The following is a 16,066-nucleotide window of genomic DNA, read 5'->3' on the forward strand; positions in this document are numbered from 1 at the left end:
AACCTACTTGCAAATTGCAAGGAAATTAAATATGGTTGTATTTTTACAATAGCTAGCAACAAAGTCCTGAGATTTCAAGCACACCAGGCAGACATTCTGCCAGGCCCCCATACTGCATGCTTGGATCCATGCTCAGTGGAAAATGAACACTCAGTTTCCTCCCTAAGCTTTCATTTGTCTTTATTTCATCTTCCCAAAATCTGCCAAGCCCAGTAAAATTATCACAACTCTTCCTTAGAGCACAAAGTAGTCAGATTTTCTGAATTTGGCTAGCATTTCAGAGCTTATGTGATATCTTTTTGAAATGAGCAATAATTTGTTAACAACAGATTAAATAACACTTTCGGAGCACAGAAGGGAAAGAGCGACTGAGTCATGTTCCTTCTGAAAGTCATGTGTGCTTCTAGAGCATTCCATCAAGTTCAAAAATTGCACAAATTTTCACAAGTGTTAAGGTATTTCATTCATCACTCTTTAAGCTGATGTAACAGCACTAAGGTGAGGGTCAGGTAATACAAGAACCATCCTAGAGAGCATACTTAGGTACAGAGGGAAAGAAAACAATATAGTCATAAAATGAAAATATTCATCTTGCAGGTCCACTTCAGTGAATGGATCTTTTCTTATATGACACTGTTACCACAGACCATTCTCTGGTGACACTGGCTGAGCACATGCTGTGTAACATAACAAGACACCTTGTGGTATGCTGACTACTTTGTGCTCTAAGGAAGAGTTGTGATAATGTACCCCTTCTATGGGATGCTTCTTGGGGGCACAAAGGATAGCTAAGGTTAACACTGATTTTCTTGTTCTATGCACTCTTGTCACTGAGAAGAAGCATGCATTTATCCTGTGCTATCTATCCCACTTCAGATTTTAGCAGTACTCACAATGGATCAGATCTCAACATCTCAAAGGTAAAAATCACTTTTAGCTTTGCAGGTAGAAAGGGGCTGTAAATGTTTCAAGTGAACAAGGTAATAAAGAATGGGGAGCTGAAATGTGGCAGAGAAATACTATTTTTTTCCCCTTCACTGTGAAATATATAGCAGAAATTATTTTCAGAAGAGATGGCCCTTTGCCTGTTACCTAAAAAGCAAGCATCAGCATGCTAGATAGCAACAACCCTGGCTTCCAGCTGATGAGGCTCAATTTTCCTTTATCATGCCTGAACTTCAGACTCGCCATGTGCTGACCCTTTCCCGTCTCTTAGTTCACAGTACTGTCCTATTATTTGCAAAGTAGTCACAGACTGCAGAGATTTTCAACTCTGAAGAAGTACATAAGAGTAGAAGTACTTGCAGGTCTGCTGCACACATCCCACAGCACATCTGGAACAATCAGCATCAGACAGACCCAAACAGATTCCCCATTTTGGTCCCGGTTGGACACAACTGCTGCCCATGTGGCACTAACACACATGCAACTTCCTGTGCTCAGCACAAGTGTCCATCTGTCCTGTCCTGAGAAGCCAGTGTGCACACACTGCTGCAGCTGGAATGGTTGAGTCCTGCAGGCCTTGGACTCGGCCAGCTCACCTGCACGAGCCCCTGGATTTATCCATGCCTATGTGACAAAGTGAAACTGGTTCCACACTTGTGCCTAAGTATCCACAGCTATAGGTAAACCTCACACCACATGATTAATAGAAATGCTTCTACACATCTGTTTTCAAAAGGCCGATGCTGTAATTATGTCTCATATGTAAGAAAAGCAGCCAAATGTCAGAAAAACAGAAAAAGCCCAACTTTTCTTGTTTTAAGTAAAATATATTGCTTTTATATAACACAGAGAATCTCCACTTATCTCCTTCATCCATCACAAGCTTCATTTACTTGCTTGATTTCAGAAACAGTCTTCCCTCAATACTTCTGTTATTTCAAAAATGGAATGCATATAGTTACCTGTACATCTGTGGTTATTTTATATGTACATCTTGACATAAGAAGCTTCTAAGTACTTGAAAAGTAGTTGCTGAGAATGAATAGTGAAAGCCTCTCAGATTATTATTTATTTTATAAATTTGTTGACGCCAATTCTCTGATAAAAGTTAGAATATTTTTAATTTTTTTTTTCCACTGTACTGCTAATGTGACTATGCAAAGTTAAATAAGAGAAAAATGCTTATCAAAAAAGCAGAGCAGACTCAAACACAATACTTCAGAGATCTTACAAAATGAAAATTATGCCAAACTCCAGCAGGATAAAACTGTAAGAGCAAGAAGAATTAACAGTAAAATCATATGTAAGGTAAAATAATACTATAAATCATAATTCACATGCACAACTACTTCAAGTACATTGGAAAAGATGAGAAATCTGGAAAACTCCAAATTAATGATCTGGAGCACTCTAAACTAAGGTGCCACTTTACCAGCACATATCACGAGTTTGAACTCATTTAACCTTCCATCTCAAAGGAAACAGTAATCTTACATGTCCAGAGTTTAAATGCTTAGCAAAGACAAAGAAATTCAGAGCTACAGCTGAGCATGAGCTCTTCCTTGCTTCCACAGGTGTTTTGTATGTTTAGTATTTGTTGCTCAGGTGTTTTGAGTATTTAATCCTTACATACAGAAATTCAAAACAGTAAAAGAAAATCCATACTATTTCAGCCTCCTGCTAAACTGTACCTTCAGACATGTGCCTTTGCTCTCATTTGTTTTAATCACAGCTTCATCATGCATTTGAGACTATTGTACAACCAACTATGAAATGACTGTACTTAGCAGACTAAACACATAGATGAGAGGAATGAGGTTAGAGAGGCATAAAAAGAAATTCTGCAGAAAGAAGAGGAAGAAGGAGTGCAAGGAAGCTCTTCACAGGGCTGAAAGGAGTCACCACTTGGCTAATCAATTTGTCAGTCTGTAGCTCCTTTGCTCAAGGGTCCCTCTCCTGTGTTACCTCTAGAGAACTACATTCCTTCTAGCAAATATATAATTTCATAAAATGCAGAAAGGAACACCCTCCTCTATCCCATGGTCTCTGGCAGCAAAAGCAGCTGTTTTTCTGTTGCCTCACGTTTCACCCACATACACTGAAGTCAGGGATTTAATTTGCCCTTCCAAAAATTTATGCAAGACAGACCCAGGTATATTGCAATTCCTGTTAATTTATTTTAAAAAGCTTTTTTTTCCCACCATCACTACTACTGCCAAGATCTCCAAACTCGCTTGGGTCAAGATGTTAAAATTTTTTCCACAGAAGGAAAAAAGGACAGTCTGTGTCTAGGAAAATAGAAATACTAAGCACTGTAATTATTTAAAACAGCAAAGAAGAACCCAGCTATACTGGGTTATGTATCATAGCTGATAAACAGCCTGTCCTCTGATGTCCGAGAAGTCCCTGTAGTACGTAAAAAGCAGTTGTTCAGTTTTTTGTACAAAAACGTTTCTCTCTATACACAATATATTTGCTGCTTACCTTTAAGAACACATGTGGGAACTGTTTTTCCAGTCACTGAAAGCGAATACAACGGACCATTCAAATTAATGTTTGCAGAGAAATTACTAAATATCATAAGATTTAAAGCTGCACTTTACTGAACATATTTATAAAAGGCTATTTCAAGACATCCTGTTTGCATGTATATACTAAAAAGCCCTTTTATGAATGCAGGATCATTTAAGCACAATCTACACACATCTTTTTTTATTCTTTCATCCTTAGTCCTCAGTATTTCAATTCTTATGCTATATTTTAACAGCTTGTCAAAAATGCCATCCCCTTCCATCACCAGTACTATTGCAAAAACAACCTAGGGAATTTTTTTTACAGAGCAGTTCAAAAACTTCCTACAACGGTCAAAAAATAAAATATTGCAGCCTGACATACAAAAGTATTTAAAAAACCCAACCCACAGTGCAAAGGCAGGAAGGAATGTGGTACACATTGAATCATCAATTTATTTTTTAAGAAGTACATCACAGCTATAAATAACAAGCTCTAGAAAACACTGAGAAACAAAAAGAAGAGTAATGCTCCACTGCATTCATTCCTGTGATGGCATAACACATGAACAGAACTACCTCAGCTACAATCTTCTCAGAAATAGGTCTCTTATGTATCATAGGAAAACCATTTCAGTAAAGTACCTGTCCCACAGAAGTACTTCAGGAAGGACTGCAGGTCATCATTTTTATATCCAAGCCACAGTACTCCTTCACACTTACCATTCTCACAAATGCCTGCACAATTTCCACTTCCTAAATTAATGCATCTTATAAAGACACTGTTCTCTAAAAAACATTTTAGATGGTATGTGCTATTGTCTGAAAAACAGTGGTTTAAAATTTGTCATGACAGCATGACCATGGTGCTAAAGACACAACTGCAGCAATGAAATACGCCTACAGAGAGCACCACTTGTAACCTTCAACCCCTGTTTATGAACACAAAAAGGGTCCCTGTGAAATTCACCACCACGAAACTGAACTTTGCAATGAAATTCATTAATCTACCATTTATTTAATATTACGTTTTTGAATAAGTTGTTCAGGGAATGGGTCTTTGAATATTTTGTTTACCTTCACAATATGCAGAGTCCCCTTGGACAGAGAGATAACCATTCTTGCATTCACAAGTAGCTTTTGTGTTCCAGTTTTTGCACTCTGAGTTTTCACCACACCTGTGCCCCTCTGCACAGAAGTTATGGCCTAAAATACAAGGAACATGCAACAGGCTCTTAAAACATGTTTAGTTCAGATATTCAGGTATTTACATTGACTGTATCACTCAAAAACTTAGGCATTTTGCATTCCAAATTCTCTCTATAAATGTAGCTGGTGCACACAGACTTTTTGGATTTCTCCATCAATTAATTCTCAGAACAACCATTTTCTTTGAAAAGGTATTTGTATCACTAGTTTTGTCCAGGAGAAAAGACAACTCCAAAGCAGGAAGGCATGACAATTCATTACTGTTCTACTGAACCCATGTAGCATTAAGTCTCTGATTGTCAGGAAGTGAAATGCTAATAAAATAACTTACATCAAAAGGACAATGAAGTGTAATATAAAAAAAAAAGCCCTCGAAATTCTCTTATTATGCATAGCCATACGTACTTTTAGTAGATCAAAATGAGACACTGCACAAAATTGTAGCGGTAGTCAAAGCAACCTCATACACTGCCTTGTAATTCTGTCATCAAAAACCAGCTCAATTGTTCCTACAGTTTATAATTATTCCATGCATCATGTTCTATCGAGGAGAATTTTTATTAATCTTTTTTCCTTCACCCAAGTTCTCAGTAGTTTCTTTGTGAACAGTTTATTTTATTCCGTACAGTCATTTCTAGAAATAGGATGAACTTCCCCACCTCCTTCTGTAAAGATAGAATTTCAGCCACTTGTATCTTTCTCTCTTTCTGATTTTCAGTATTTCTCAGAGACATGACAACATCTTTTCCCTCTTAAGTCTGAAGTGAAAGTAATTGTAATTTCATCTCTAAATGCACTTCACTGGAAGTTAAGAAATACCTTACAGATTTGACAACAGGATTTTTTTTCCCTCCCTCCACTGATGTATGTTTTATGGATTTTTCTCTATTAATATCCAAGAGTCCATTTCTATTTGTCTGAGATATATAAGCAGTCATTTTGGTAAACCCTATTTCATATCCATTTTCTGTCCTGGAAGGAAGAAAAGCAGAAACCCACACATACCATAATCTATTGGTATTCCAGCTTGTGCTTACCTGAATATCAGAACAGTTTCTGCCAGTTCCACCTGGTCATAAAGGAGCAAACTAAAAGTTCTCATTCACTGATCATAAACTTCCTAACACCCCCTAAAAAAAGTTAAGAAAAACACAACCCAGACTTTAACATCTAAATGCCAGATTCAGGTCTCTATTCATATTCCTTACTTTGATATCATATTTTAATGTCTTTTTAGTATTCTATCCCTTGCTTTGATATCATATTTTAATGTATTTTCACACACATTTTAGTTGTCTACTAATGTAACACTCAGGCTATGCCAGCTTAGTGCACTCCAGATTTATCTGTCTGATCATCTAATGTTGAGTTCTGAGGTAATTTTTTTTAAATGTTAACACTTGTTAGCAGTGTCAACATGCAATTCTACACTTAAAGTCCAAATTCATTTTATTAACAGCCAAGGTATCTTCCTTGTGCTCAGCTGGCTTCTTCTTTCATTGTAATCCAGCTTGAGAAAAAGACCCAATCCCCTCAATGAAAACTTCAGTTATCCCTTCTAGTCCTTACTCATTTCACAGTCTGGTAAAAACAACTCAAGTATTCCAGATCCAGCCTTATCTAGCCCAGGTACATTTCACATTGGTAAAATAGGGTGCCAATGCACTACCTTTAGCCACTTATGCAATCACAGTATTTGACTTCTCATTTTTGCCTTTATAACTATAATTGAAACTGAACACTGGAACCGATCTCCTCAAACTTATCCATTCAGCATCTGATTTATGCTCCCCACACAGGATTATTATTCTACTGGCATTCCAGATAACATCCAAGAGACAATGAGTTTTATAATATTTTCTTTGTCATTGTTTCCCCTAAGACTATGACATCCTAGTCTGTTTCCACTTCTTTGGAATAATAATTCTCCTTTGAGCTCATACACAGTAGGAGCTTGATTTGGTTATTATTGGGTCAGAACCTCTGTAACACAGCAGTGTATTGAGCTAGGCAGCATGAAAATATCACATGGATTGTTACTCTGTCCCAGGATGTTTGGTTTATATTTAGTTCTATTTCCCTCTCATCCAAACCTGTAAAAAACATCTTGTCTTTCTCAGTATGTTTTAGTTACAAGAGTGCTGGTATGTAGCATCATGAAACTTTCTGCAACAAAATTCTATGTTTCCAGGCTCTTATTATCGCAGTGAGTCAACATTTTACCTTATGATCAGCTCATGGCAAATTTAAGACAATTAGCCAAGTCAATGGCTTCTCAGAGTTAACTCTAATCACAAGTCCCAGGTCCCAGATCAACCACTCTAACAGCACTTTTTCCCAAGCACAAACCAGTGATTAATTTTCACATCACTGCCCTGTGAATCCTTCATTGTTTATTTGGCACCTCTGAAACCTATGTGTAGATATGATGGCTAACCTACCTATTAATTTTTTGCAACTAGAGCTGTCATCTGTTTTCAAAAAAATCTCTGGAAAAATCTGCATTGATTTTGTTTCCTTTAGCAACTCAAAAATGAACAGTCTCTATCCCGAATCAGGTTTCAAGCTTGAGGCTATTAAAAGAGCATTACATTAAAAAATCTAAATAATTATTTTAATATATATTTTATACTTAAATAATAGTTTCAATTATTTTAATAATTAATGTCAATATTTAATTTTTAAAATTTAGTAACTCCAGTAACTCCAGTTCTGTAACTGGAGAAGTAACTCCAGTTCTTTAACTTGAGAAAACAAAGGCTCCAAAGGACATTCCATTTTTCTCTGGTTATTAGGAATACACAATCATAGAACATGCACTACACCTCTAGACAGTCTTGGCATTTATTATTACAAAGATCTGTGAAACACTGTTTCCCGTCTGTTAAAACTGCTATCTAGAAGTGACTCCACTTCACTTTCCAATAGCATTTCAGCAGACTTGTTCAATACCTCTGTAAGGGGACAGTTGAAGCCATTCCTGCTAAGAGCACACACGGTGCTACATTTGATGTTACCAAGCTTTTACAAATCAACTGCAATTTAAGGTTAACCAGCATGAAAAAATGTACTTGAGAGAACAGAAGAGCAAGGCTTCATTGTGCCTCTGTCAGAAAAAGTACACCATTGCTCGGTTCAGAGGTTTTTCCAGAGATACTTTTTTTTTTTTTTCAGCAAAAATGCAAAATTAGCACTTCAAAAGAGCCAAAAGATGCATATCAATGAAGTGTGGTTCTTGGATTTCTTAGACATTCGTCCAAATTCTCCCCAGCAGGAGTTTTAGAGCCAAATATCTGATTCTTATTAATTCTTTGGTGTGAAATGGCTCATAGGATTCCTTAAAAATACCTACAGAGATGCCAAAACCACCTGCTGACACTGCAGTGGGTTCCCTCAATCTCACATGAGTGGGAGATAGCAGAGGGCATCCATCTCCATTCCCCAGCCAAAATAATATTCATTCAGAATATTCAGCAAAGTCTTATCTGAGACAGTCAGCTCCTCTCTAAATATAATAATGGCTTAAAATAGAATCATCACAGCAAGCAGGAAGAAGAGGATTTAACAAAACCACAGAAAATCTTAAACAGTTCTGATAATCTTAACTAATTTCAGGCCAGCACAGATGACAAGGCAAGTATGAATTAAAATTACAGATTAATGCATTCAGAACAGATGCCAGAAACCATCTTCTCTGCACATACACACACAAACATAAATGTACACAACAGCCCTTCAAAGTCATTCAAAACACAATTAGATACTACCAGGGGAATTAATATTGAAGAGAGTGTTTAGATTTTTGATAGGCCTGATGACCTTTGTTCATTCCCCAGACATTTCTGATAACACTACTCTCTTCCTTCATCAAGGCTGCTGAAATGTTTGCTCCATCTTTTTCTTAAGAAATACAAGTTTCTTTCTACTCCTTCATTCTGAATATAGAATGCCGATTAATAAATGTACTGAGACAGCTAGGAAAAGAATCAGACAAATACTAGCAGCCATAAAACTATCACTTCTGCAGCATCAGGAACTGCACAGCTGGGTGGGCCTTAGTGGCCCCAACTCAGATACCTCAAATTAAAAATGTGTTCCATTTTGCAACACCTGAGCATTGCTCTCAGTTTTCCAAGCAACATCTTCCAAGTTGTGGTTCCCAGAACCTGCTTTTGCAGAACAGCACACTAGGCTGTTTCATGCTGTCATCCAGTTTTTTTACATACCTAACATATTTGGTAATTTGGCTTAATTATTGATTGCAAAATGCAAGAACTCATTCAAGATTACAGCTGCAATCAATACATTTTAGACCCGTATCTCTTCCTACTTTTTTATGGTCAACACTGATGTGCCTCTGCTTGTTTCTGAGGGTTTCCTTCTAACTTCTGTATAGTTTTCTATATTTCTTACAATAGCCTTAGCTGTTCACATCAAAAACTGTAAAACCCCTGTTCTCTTGCTCTTCAAGATATCCTCCACTTCAAAGTTTTATATAGAGAAATCTCTAAATGCGAAAACAAAAATTGTCATAATGCTTCTGTTAAAGCACCAGCAACATTCAAAAACCCAAGGTAGTTTCAATCTCAAAATCTTTTCTACTGTTAGGATTTAACCCCACAGTTACAATATAAATACGTAAGGTAAAACTGAGGGAGAAGTCATGGAAGACTGTTAAAATTTGCATTACCAATTATCTCTTTCCATAAATTGAATCAGTTTTTAATGAGTCATGTGCAAAGCAGCACTTTGAACAGCAGCTTTTACACCTTCAGAGACTGTGGGCACAGAACTCAGTGGTCTGACATAAAACAACAACTTCCTACATTCTTTCAAGCTGCTCTATGAATGCAGAGCTTATTACACAGTGCTTATCTGTGTGCAATAGAATAATGGCAACTACACAGGCTAACAAGCTTAAAAAGATTTCTTCTTTTTCAGATAGAAAGCTCTTCTAAATCCGAAGTAATGCTACAACTATGTTTAGAAATAAACTAATTCATATTTATCAACTGTCATTAAATCTTAATAAATCTAAAACCTTGAAATAACTCCTACCTCATAGCAATAAATGGAAAAATTCAATTTCTGAAGAATCAAATCTCAGCCAGGCAGGAAGAGATGAGAAACATGCACAACTGAAGAGCCTTCTCACCCTCTAACTTAAAAACTAAAAACCTTCCCAAAGCAACACAAAGAAGGGCGACAGAAGCTCCAATTTTAGAATTAAATGCTGCTCCCTGCTCTAAAAATGTATGCTTCACCTCATCAATAAGATTCTCCCTTTCCTCCTAATGAGTGTCAGCAGGTAATCTAAATCCATCAGTCCACCATACTGCAGCACAGCAAATAATTATTCTCCCTAGAAACAAAACCCCTCTCACTACTTCATTATTTCATCACACTCTTTCCTTTAAGAAGAGCACATCTGAAGTTACTAAGACTGCTAAGACTATTTTTACGTATTTAAAATTGTGAGCATAACATAAAAATTCTCTCATGAAGTTTTATTTGAATCACTCATGCAAAAGCTAAAAAAACCCACTCTTTGAAAATTATACACTGTCTTTTGCAAGGAGAAAAACAGCTAAAGGGAACAATAAAACACTTTCATGACACTATTTTTTATATTAGTTTTGTCCCAGGGCTATAAAAAATGTAGCAGGCATGCTGTAAGAAAAATGAGTGATTCTCAAAAGTAGCAAAAAATGTATTTTGTGACACGATTCTTTGTGAAACTTGAAAATTAACTAAATTTTCTGTAAGCCTAAAAGACAGTGTAATAACACCACATCGTCCTGCTGGAAAGTATAAAGTGGCCACATAGTTTAAGCAGACATTTATATTAAAGCATGGAGATGAAAGGAAAAATTGTATATACTATACATAACATCCAAGGATAGATCCCATACACAGAAATGGTGAGGTCCATTTATGCATTCAGTACATGAAATCACAAGAATAAACTGTCATTTTAAAGCAGAGCTCTTCCATACTACTCTCACCTTGCCGCACACCTCACACAACCACTTCCCTGAAATCCAGAAATTGCCTCTTAGCAATATACTATTACCTTCTGCAATACTATAAACTCATGGGGCAAGCCTGGAGAAGAACAGGCATTATCAGTTGTCTTTATTTTTCCTACCATTTACAAACAGTAATGACTATCTAGGAAGTCCACCAGCTCTGAATATAACAGTACTCAATTCTTTTCTTTGCTGACTCACAATTTCCATCTCCATAAACACCACAGATTTATGTTTTGCCCTGCATAACCTATGGCACTCATCTATTATTGTGGTAAGTACTACAGAGATCGCTTCGGAGGGTACAGTCTCATACCACAGCATCATAAAGATTTTGTACTTCTGTGTTTTTCTTTCCTTCTGCTGATCTCCTTATATTTATCCCTTTGTTAAATGGAAATTCCTTTTCTGCAGCTAGAAAAGCACAAGATGCAAACCTGTCACCTTGCCCAATTCAGCAAATATACTATATATAATTCTACAGAACATGAAATTCAGTAGAAGTCTTCTGTTTCCACAACTACAAATACTAAAAACACATGAACTGCTACAAAGCCCAGAACCTAGCAGTCACTAACATGCACTGATAAACTTAACACAGAAATAATATTCTTATTTAACATTGCTAGTAAATGCTTGCTAAATATTCTCTTGAATAACTTAAGGCTTAGCTAAGGACTAACACAACAAATTATCTGCATCATCATACATACAATGTGAAATTTGCATATGATGTGCAAATGATCTGTGTGGCCTTCCAACAAAAAATTTTGCTTATTCAGGACAGCAATTATTACAATATGTCTTCCTTACTACTTTGGCTTGGACAAAAAGAAGCTGAATATAGTCTCTGAAAGAAGTCACTTTGGCAAACAAGAAAAGCAATCTATCCTTTCCCAGTAAAGGATATGCTGGCACAGGACAGGATCAGAAACTGTGGCCTGCTTGCCGTATCAGACAGCACCTGTTTGCTGGATAAAACCCATACCAAATATGGAATTCTTAATAAATATCCATTTTTAACAACAGCACATGATAAAATTATATACTACCACTTTGGGTTGCATGCAACTGAAGCAAAGTGTCAGGCAGCATATATTCTACTTCAAGATATAAAAAGCAACTGATGAGTGCCAAATGGAATTTATGCCTTTGTAAAGTTGACAAAATTAATCATCTCTTTAGGCATCATTTTCAAAAGAATTTTAAAAAGCCATGATGAAATACAAAAAGAGGAGGTACTGTTTTAGCAGTCAGCTAAAGCAGAACTGAAGTGAAAGTTTAATGTGTCATATTGAATGCATCATGTGCCAGAATTCCTGGGAAAGGAAAATACAATTTCTTCCCTTGCTTCTAGAGATCATCACATAAATATACATATTCATCTAATATTATAAATAATGAAGCCAGTTTGGGAATGAATATTTAAAAAGAGGACCTATCACTAACAATAATATGGAAGTGAATAATTATGGAACTTATCTTCCATCAACTTTGAAGCTTTCATATTTCTAATCCTTTTAAGTAATGAATACATTCTTTTTCACTACTGCACTACATCAAACTGGGCCATCTGTTAAGAAGTATCATTAAGACATTGAGCCCTCTGAGGGACAGAGAAGCAACATTTACTGCTTGCTGAAATAGCTGCAGATGTTTCTAGAAACTACTAAAAAAAATTAATGTGTATATTCTTAGACCATGACCCAACAGGGAGTCTCAAACATGCTGCAACCACATGCATGTGTTTTTAAGTTCGAGGCCTAAGTAAATATTTAACCATGCATATTTATTAATTAATATTTACTGGCAGAGGGATAGGCTTAGAGCCCCTTCATTGCCATCTGCAATGGCACTGGAGGACTTTATACGCAGGCAAGACAAATATTCCAGCAGACCTCAATGACCACCTAAGCCTGGAAATGTTTCATGCTCATTTGGAACACCTCTTGCTTGAATTTCTGAGGTGCAACACTAAAGGCTGACATGTGACTCCTGAGAGACCAGGCTCCCCTTAAGCTCAACTGAGACTCAGCACCAAGGGAGAGATGAGGACCAGAGATACAATACATAGGGAATTACTATTCACCAAGCAATTCACTGAGTAGAACACGTTTTTAAAAGAAAGGTTGTTCAAATCTTAACCTTGTGATACCTGCACATTCCTCATTTAAGGGGATTTCCTCAATTAAGATTTTACTTATTGCCTGTTCAGTCTGGTCCAGCCTACAACCAGGACTCATACAGCTGAAAGGAAGAAGAAACTGCATCTCAATATCCTCTGGAAGGAGGAAAAATGAGGTTCTGAGCTCTAGCATTAATTTTTTAACTTTTGTTTTGCATTGGTACTATTTCATTGTCCAGCTTAATGCATAAATTAGTCCTGAGAATGCTCATACCTAAATCAACCTCCTAATATCCATCAAAGTAGAATCTTAATGCTATTTTTGAGATTTTAAAATAGAGACCTTGAAAAAACACTTTCAAAACACTGCAGCTGCAGGTTTAAGCAACAAAATAATTTCATTTTCAAATACAACATCCTTTTAATAGGAATTTTTAGGAGATAATGGTTCCTTTCTCCTCCAGCTCTTCCTTTTCTCCCTCCTCCTGCCTCATTCAGGGCAATTACAGCTTTATATCTGCTAAGTCTTCTAACCTAAGGAGTATCACAGACTGGTTTTAGAATCATGCTTATAGAGGTACTTAATATCTCATTAAAAAGGAATTGCTCTTTTCAATGTATTCCCCTCTTGAACCAACAACTTCTATTCCTTCCAAGCTGGCTTACCTCTACAAACACTGCAACACTGGTTCTCTGGAAGAACGTGATCTTTTTCTGAGCAGTTCAGCGGTGGACAGGTCTCTGTTACTTTTACTAAAACTCCATTCTGAAAATAAACAACATTTTTTAAAAATTACATTGGTGAAAATACATGTAGAGGCAAGGATCACATGCTTTTCCATCCACAGCACTAGTAATCTCCAGTAACAACACTGGTAAATTAGCAAGAAGCAAGTTAAATTCATTTGTTCCACCATAACATCAAATCCAGAGTAATCTACTGTGCAAATGCATAAAAAAATAAGATTAAAAGACAAGGCACTTCAGCTCAAAATTCTATGCTAGTTTTATCAAATATGTAGTTTCAAAGTATAGTCATCTTCTTTTCAAGTATTTGAAGGAATTTAAGAATTTCATTCCAGCTTAAAGATAGTCTTCCTGCTTTTGGCAAATCTGAGCTTTATTCCTCTTATTTCACAGTCCACATACTTCACTGATAAGTGATTCAACTCCAGTTTACACAGCAAGACCACTATTTTCAAGCGTTGTTTTGTTCTGTCGTATCCAAGTGTCTGTTCTTTAGAATTACTGATCACCTTATTTCCAAAGTTCGATCCTTCAGAGAAGAAAGCTCATCTTGAGAGATCCCTACAGAAACTACTGTGTAAAGCTCAATCTAAAGACATTGCTATGATTTTGATTTCTAGATTTAGAATAAGACTGCAATAGGAGGTCTAGATGCTGGTGGAAACTTTCTGTAATCGTAGACATGGAGCCTTCACTGGGAGATTTTTCCACCAAATTTTACTCCATCTGTTTCTCCCATCCAGCAGATTAGCCTCACTATGTCTCCAGACCAAACAGCTCTCCAGCACTTAGTTCATGGTTTCTTAACAGCTTGTCCCAAAATAGCCTCCTCTTTTACCTTATCCCCCACTCCAGCCTTCTTCATATCATAATTTACTTGTGCAGCACCCCTTCTGCAGCTATGCCATCACTGAAAACTAGCAAGTGGAGCAAAAACGAACTAGGATTTTTACTCAGTAAGAACTACAGTAACTACCCCACAGAACTGTCCACACCTGAGTAATCTCATTTTCCAAGCTATGAAACACCACTAAGAAAGCAGACAGCCTGCTATGTTGCCAAAACCCCTTTTTAACATCAGTCTAGTCCTCACTCCTCCCTGAATATTCTTCCTAAAACTCAGATGTCAGAACAAAAAGGTGGAATAAGAATTTCTGCTTTCCTCAAATGAAGAAATTTCATTTTGCAGTTATCACCGTTTCAGAGACAAGTTTTAAAATATGATCCAAACATATCTAAGGCTAGGAAAGCAGAGGAAAACCAATACCAAAAAACTGACAAATCCTCATTAAAGTGATCATTGTCATAATCTGAAGGAGCAGATACATGACTTTGAACACAGGATACTGAAATTACCTGTGAGTGCACCCTGCATGAAGAAACACCCAGTGCAGAAGCTTGCTCTCATAACTACACAGCACTGCGCCACACCACACAGGCTCACACAGGTAAAAACCTTTGCTGGTTATCAGCCTTGCCACTTCACCTCACTACACCAACTCAGCTCTGCCCCTCCAGGCTCCAGAAGGAGATCTCACAGCCTCGAGCTGCCCTGCACACTTAGGAAACGCCTGCTGACTCTACAAGGCACAAATGACGTGCCCGAGGCACTGGCAGAACTTACAGCTGAGCAGTGCAGCCGGCCCAGGGAATGCAAATCTGACCATTCTGCAATCACTGCCCATCACTGCCCCTGACATAACAATCTTCAGGCTAAGCAGGGCCAATTGCCTTTACTGGCAAGTTGCATCAGTTGCTGTCATGAATACTACTAAAAAAACCCCACAGGCATCTGCTTTTCTTATTTTTGGTAAGAAAAAGCAGCTCCCTGCAGCAGCACAGAGGGCACAAATCATCAGAGCAAGTGGCCACTAGAACAGTGAAGTTAATGGAGGCGCTCCATCTCCGGCTGATCTCACTTCCACAAGGGAAAAGGAGGAGTCCCCCACGCCTGCCTGTGCAACTGCAGGATCAAAGGTGATAAAAGAACCAGACACTGAGCCAGCACTTACTATCACATTACCACACAACCAGCTAGAAAAGCTCCGGCTGTAGCTCATTGCCTATTTAAGCTCAGACAGGACAATTACAGCAGAAAGAGTAAAATATGTCAGCATACCGACAAAAAGTGTTGACTGACAATAAATCTGGCCAGAAAAATATGGCAAGAAATGGTATGAAAGTCAAATGAGTGTCAGGATGAGTCAAAAAGCTAAAGACAAATTTATTCCAAGCTCACTGCTTCTTTAGTGACTCACAAGAAGATTAAACAACACAAATTGAGAATTCCATTAATTTAACAACAGTAAGATTTCATTTCCTTAAGTCTTCTATTTTCTGCAGAATCTGCATCTTGGGAAAGCAAATTAAACTTATTTGTAATTAAGTTTTAAAACAATTAAAACATTTTTATGTTGAGTATACTTTGGGTTAAAATAAATTTGTTATAAACTAGTACAGATCCAATTATAAGAATTATCATCATCAGATTTCAGATTTTA

The 16,066-nt window shown here is 37.1% G+C and overlaps 1 protein-coding gene across 5 annotated transcripts in view; it reads right to left on the bottom strand.

Annotated features, from left to right (window-relative positions):
- Nucleotides 1-16,066, bottom strand: part of NELL1 (neural EGFL like 1) — a 332,196-nt gene that overhangs the window by 241,036 nt on the left and 75,094 nt on the right. For 3 of the 5 annotated variants that reach the window (XM_064426214.1, XM_064426212.1, XM_064426211.1), the window contains exons 11-12: nucleotides 13,485-13,584; nucleotides 4,533-4,661 (exon numbers count right to left, since the gene is read on the bottom strand). In XM_064426214.1, the coding sequence (XP_064282284.1) occupies nucleotides 4,533-4,661; nucleotides 13,485-13,584 (229 nt within the window). The remainder of the gene's footprint in view (nucleotides 1-4,532; nucleotides 4,662-13,484; nucleotides 13,585-16,066) is intronic. The other 2 variants (XM_064426215.1, XM_064426213.1) reach the window with 1 other exon arrangement.

This window comes from Passer domesticus, chromosome 6 (genome assembly GCF_036417665.1).
Source record: "Passer domesticus isolate bPasDom1 chromosome 6, bPasDom1.hap1, whole genome shotgun sequence".
NCBI classification, from domain to species: domain Eukaryota; kingdom Metazoa; phylum Chordata; class Aves; order Passeriformes; family Passeridae; genus Passer; species Passer domesticus.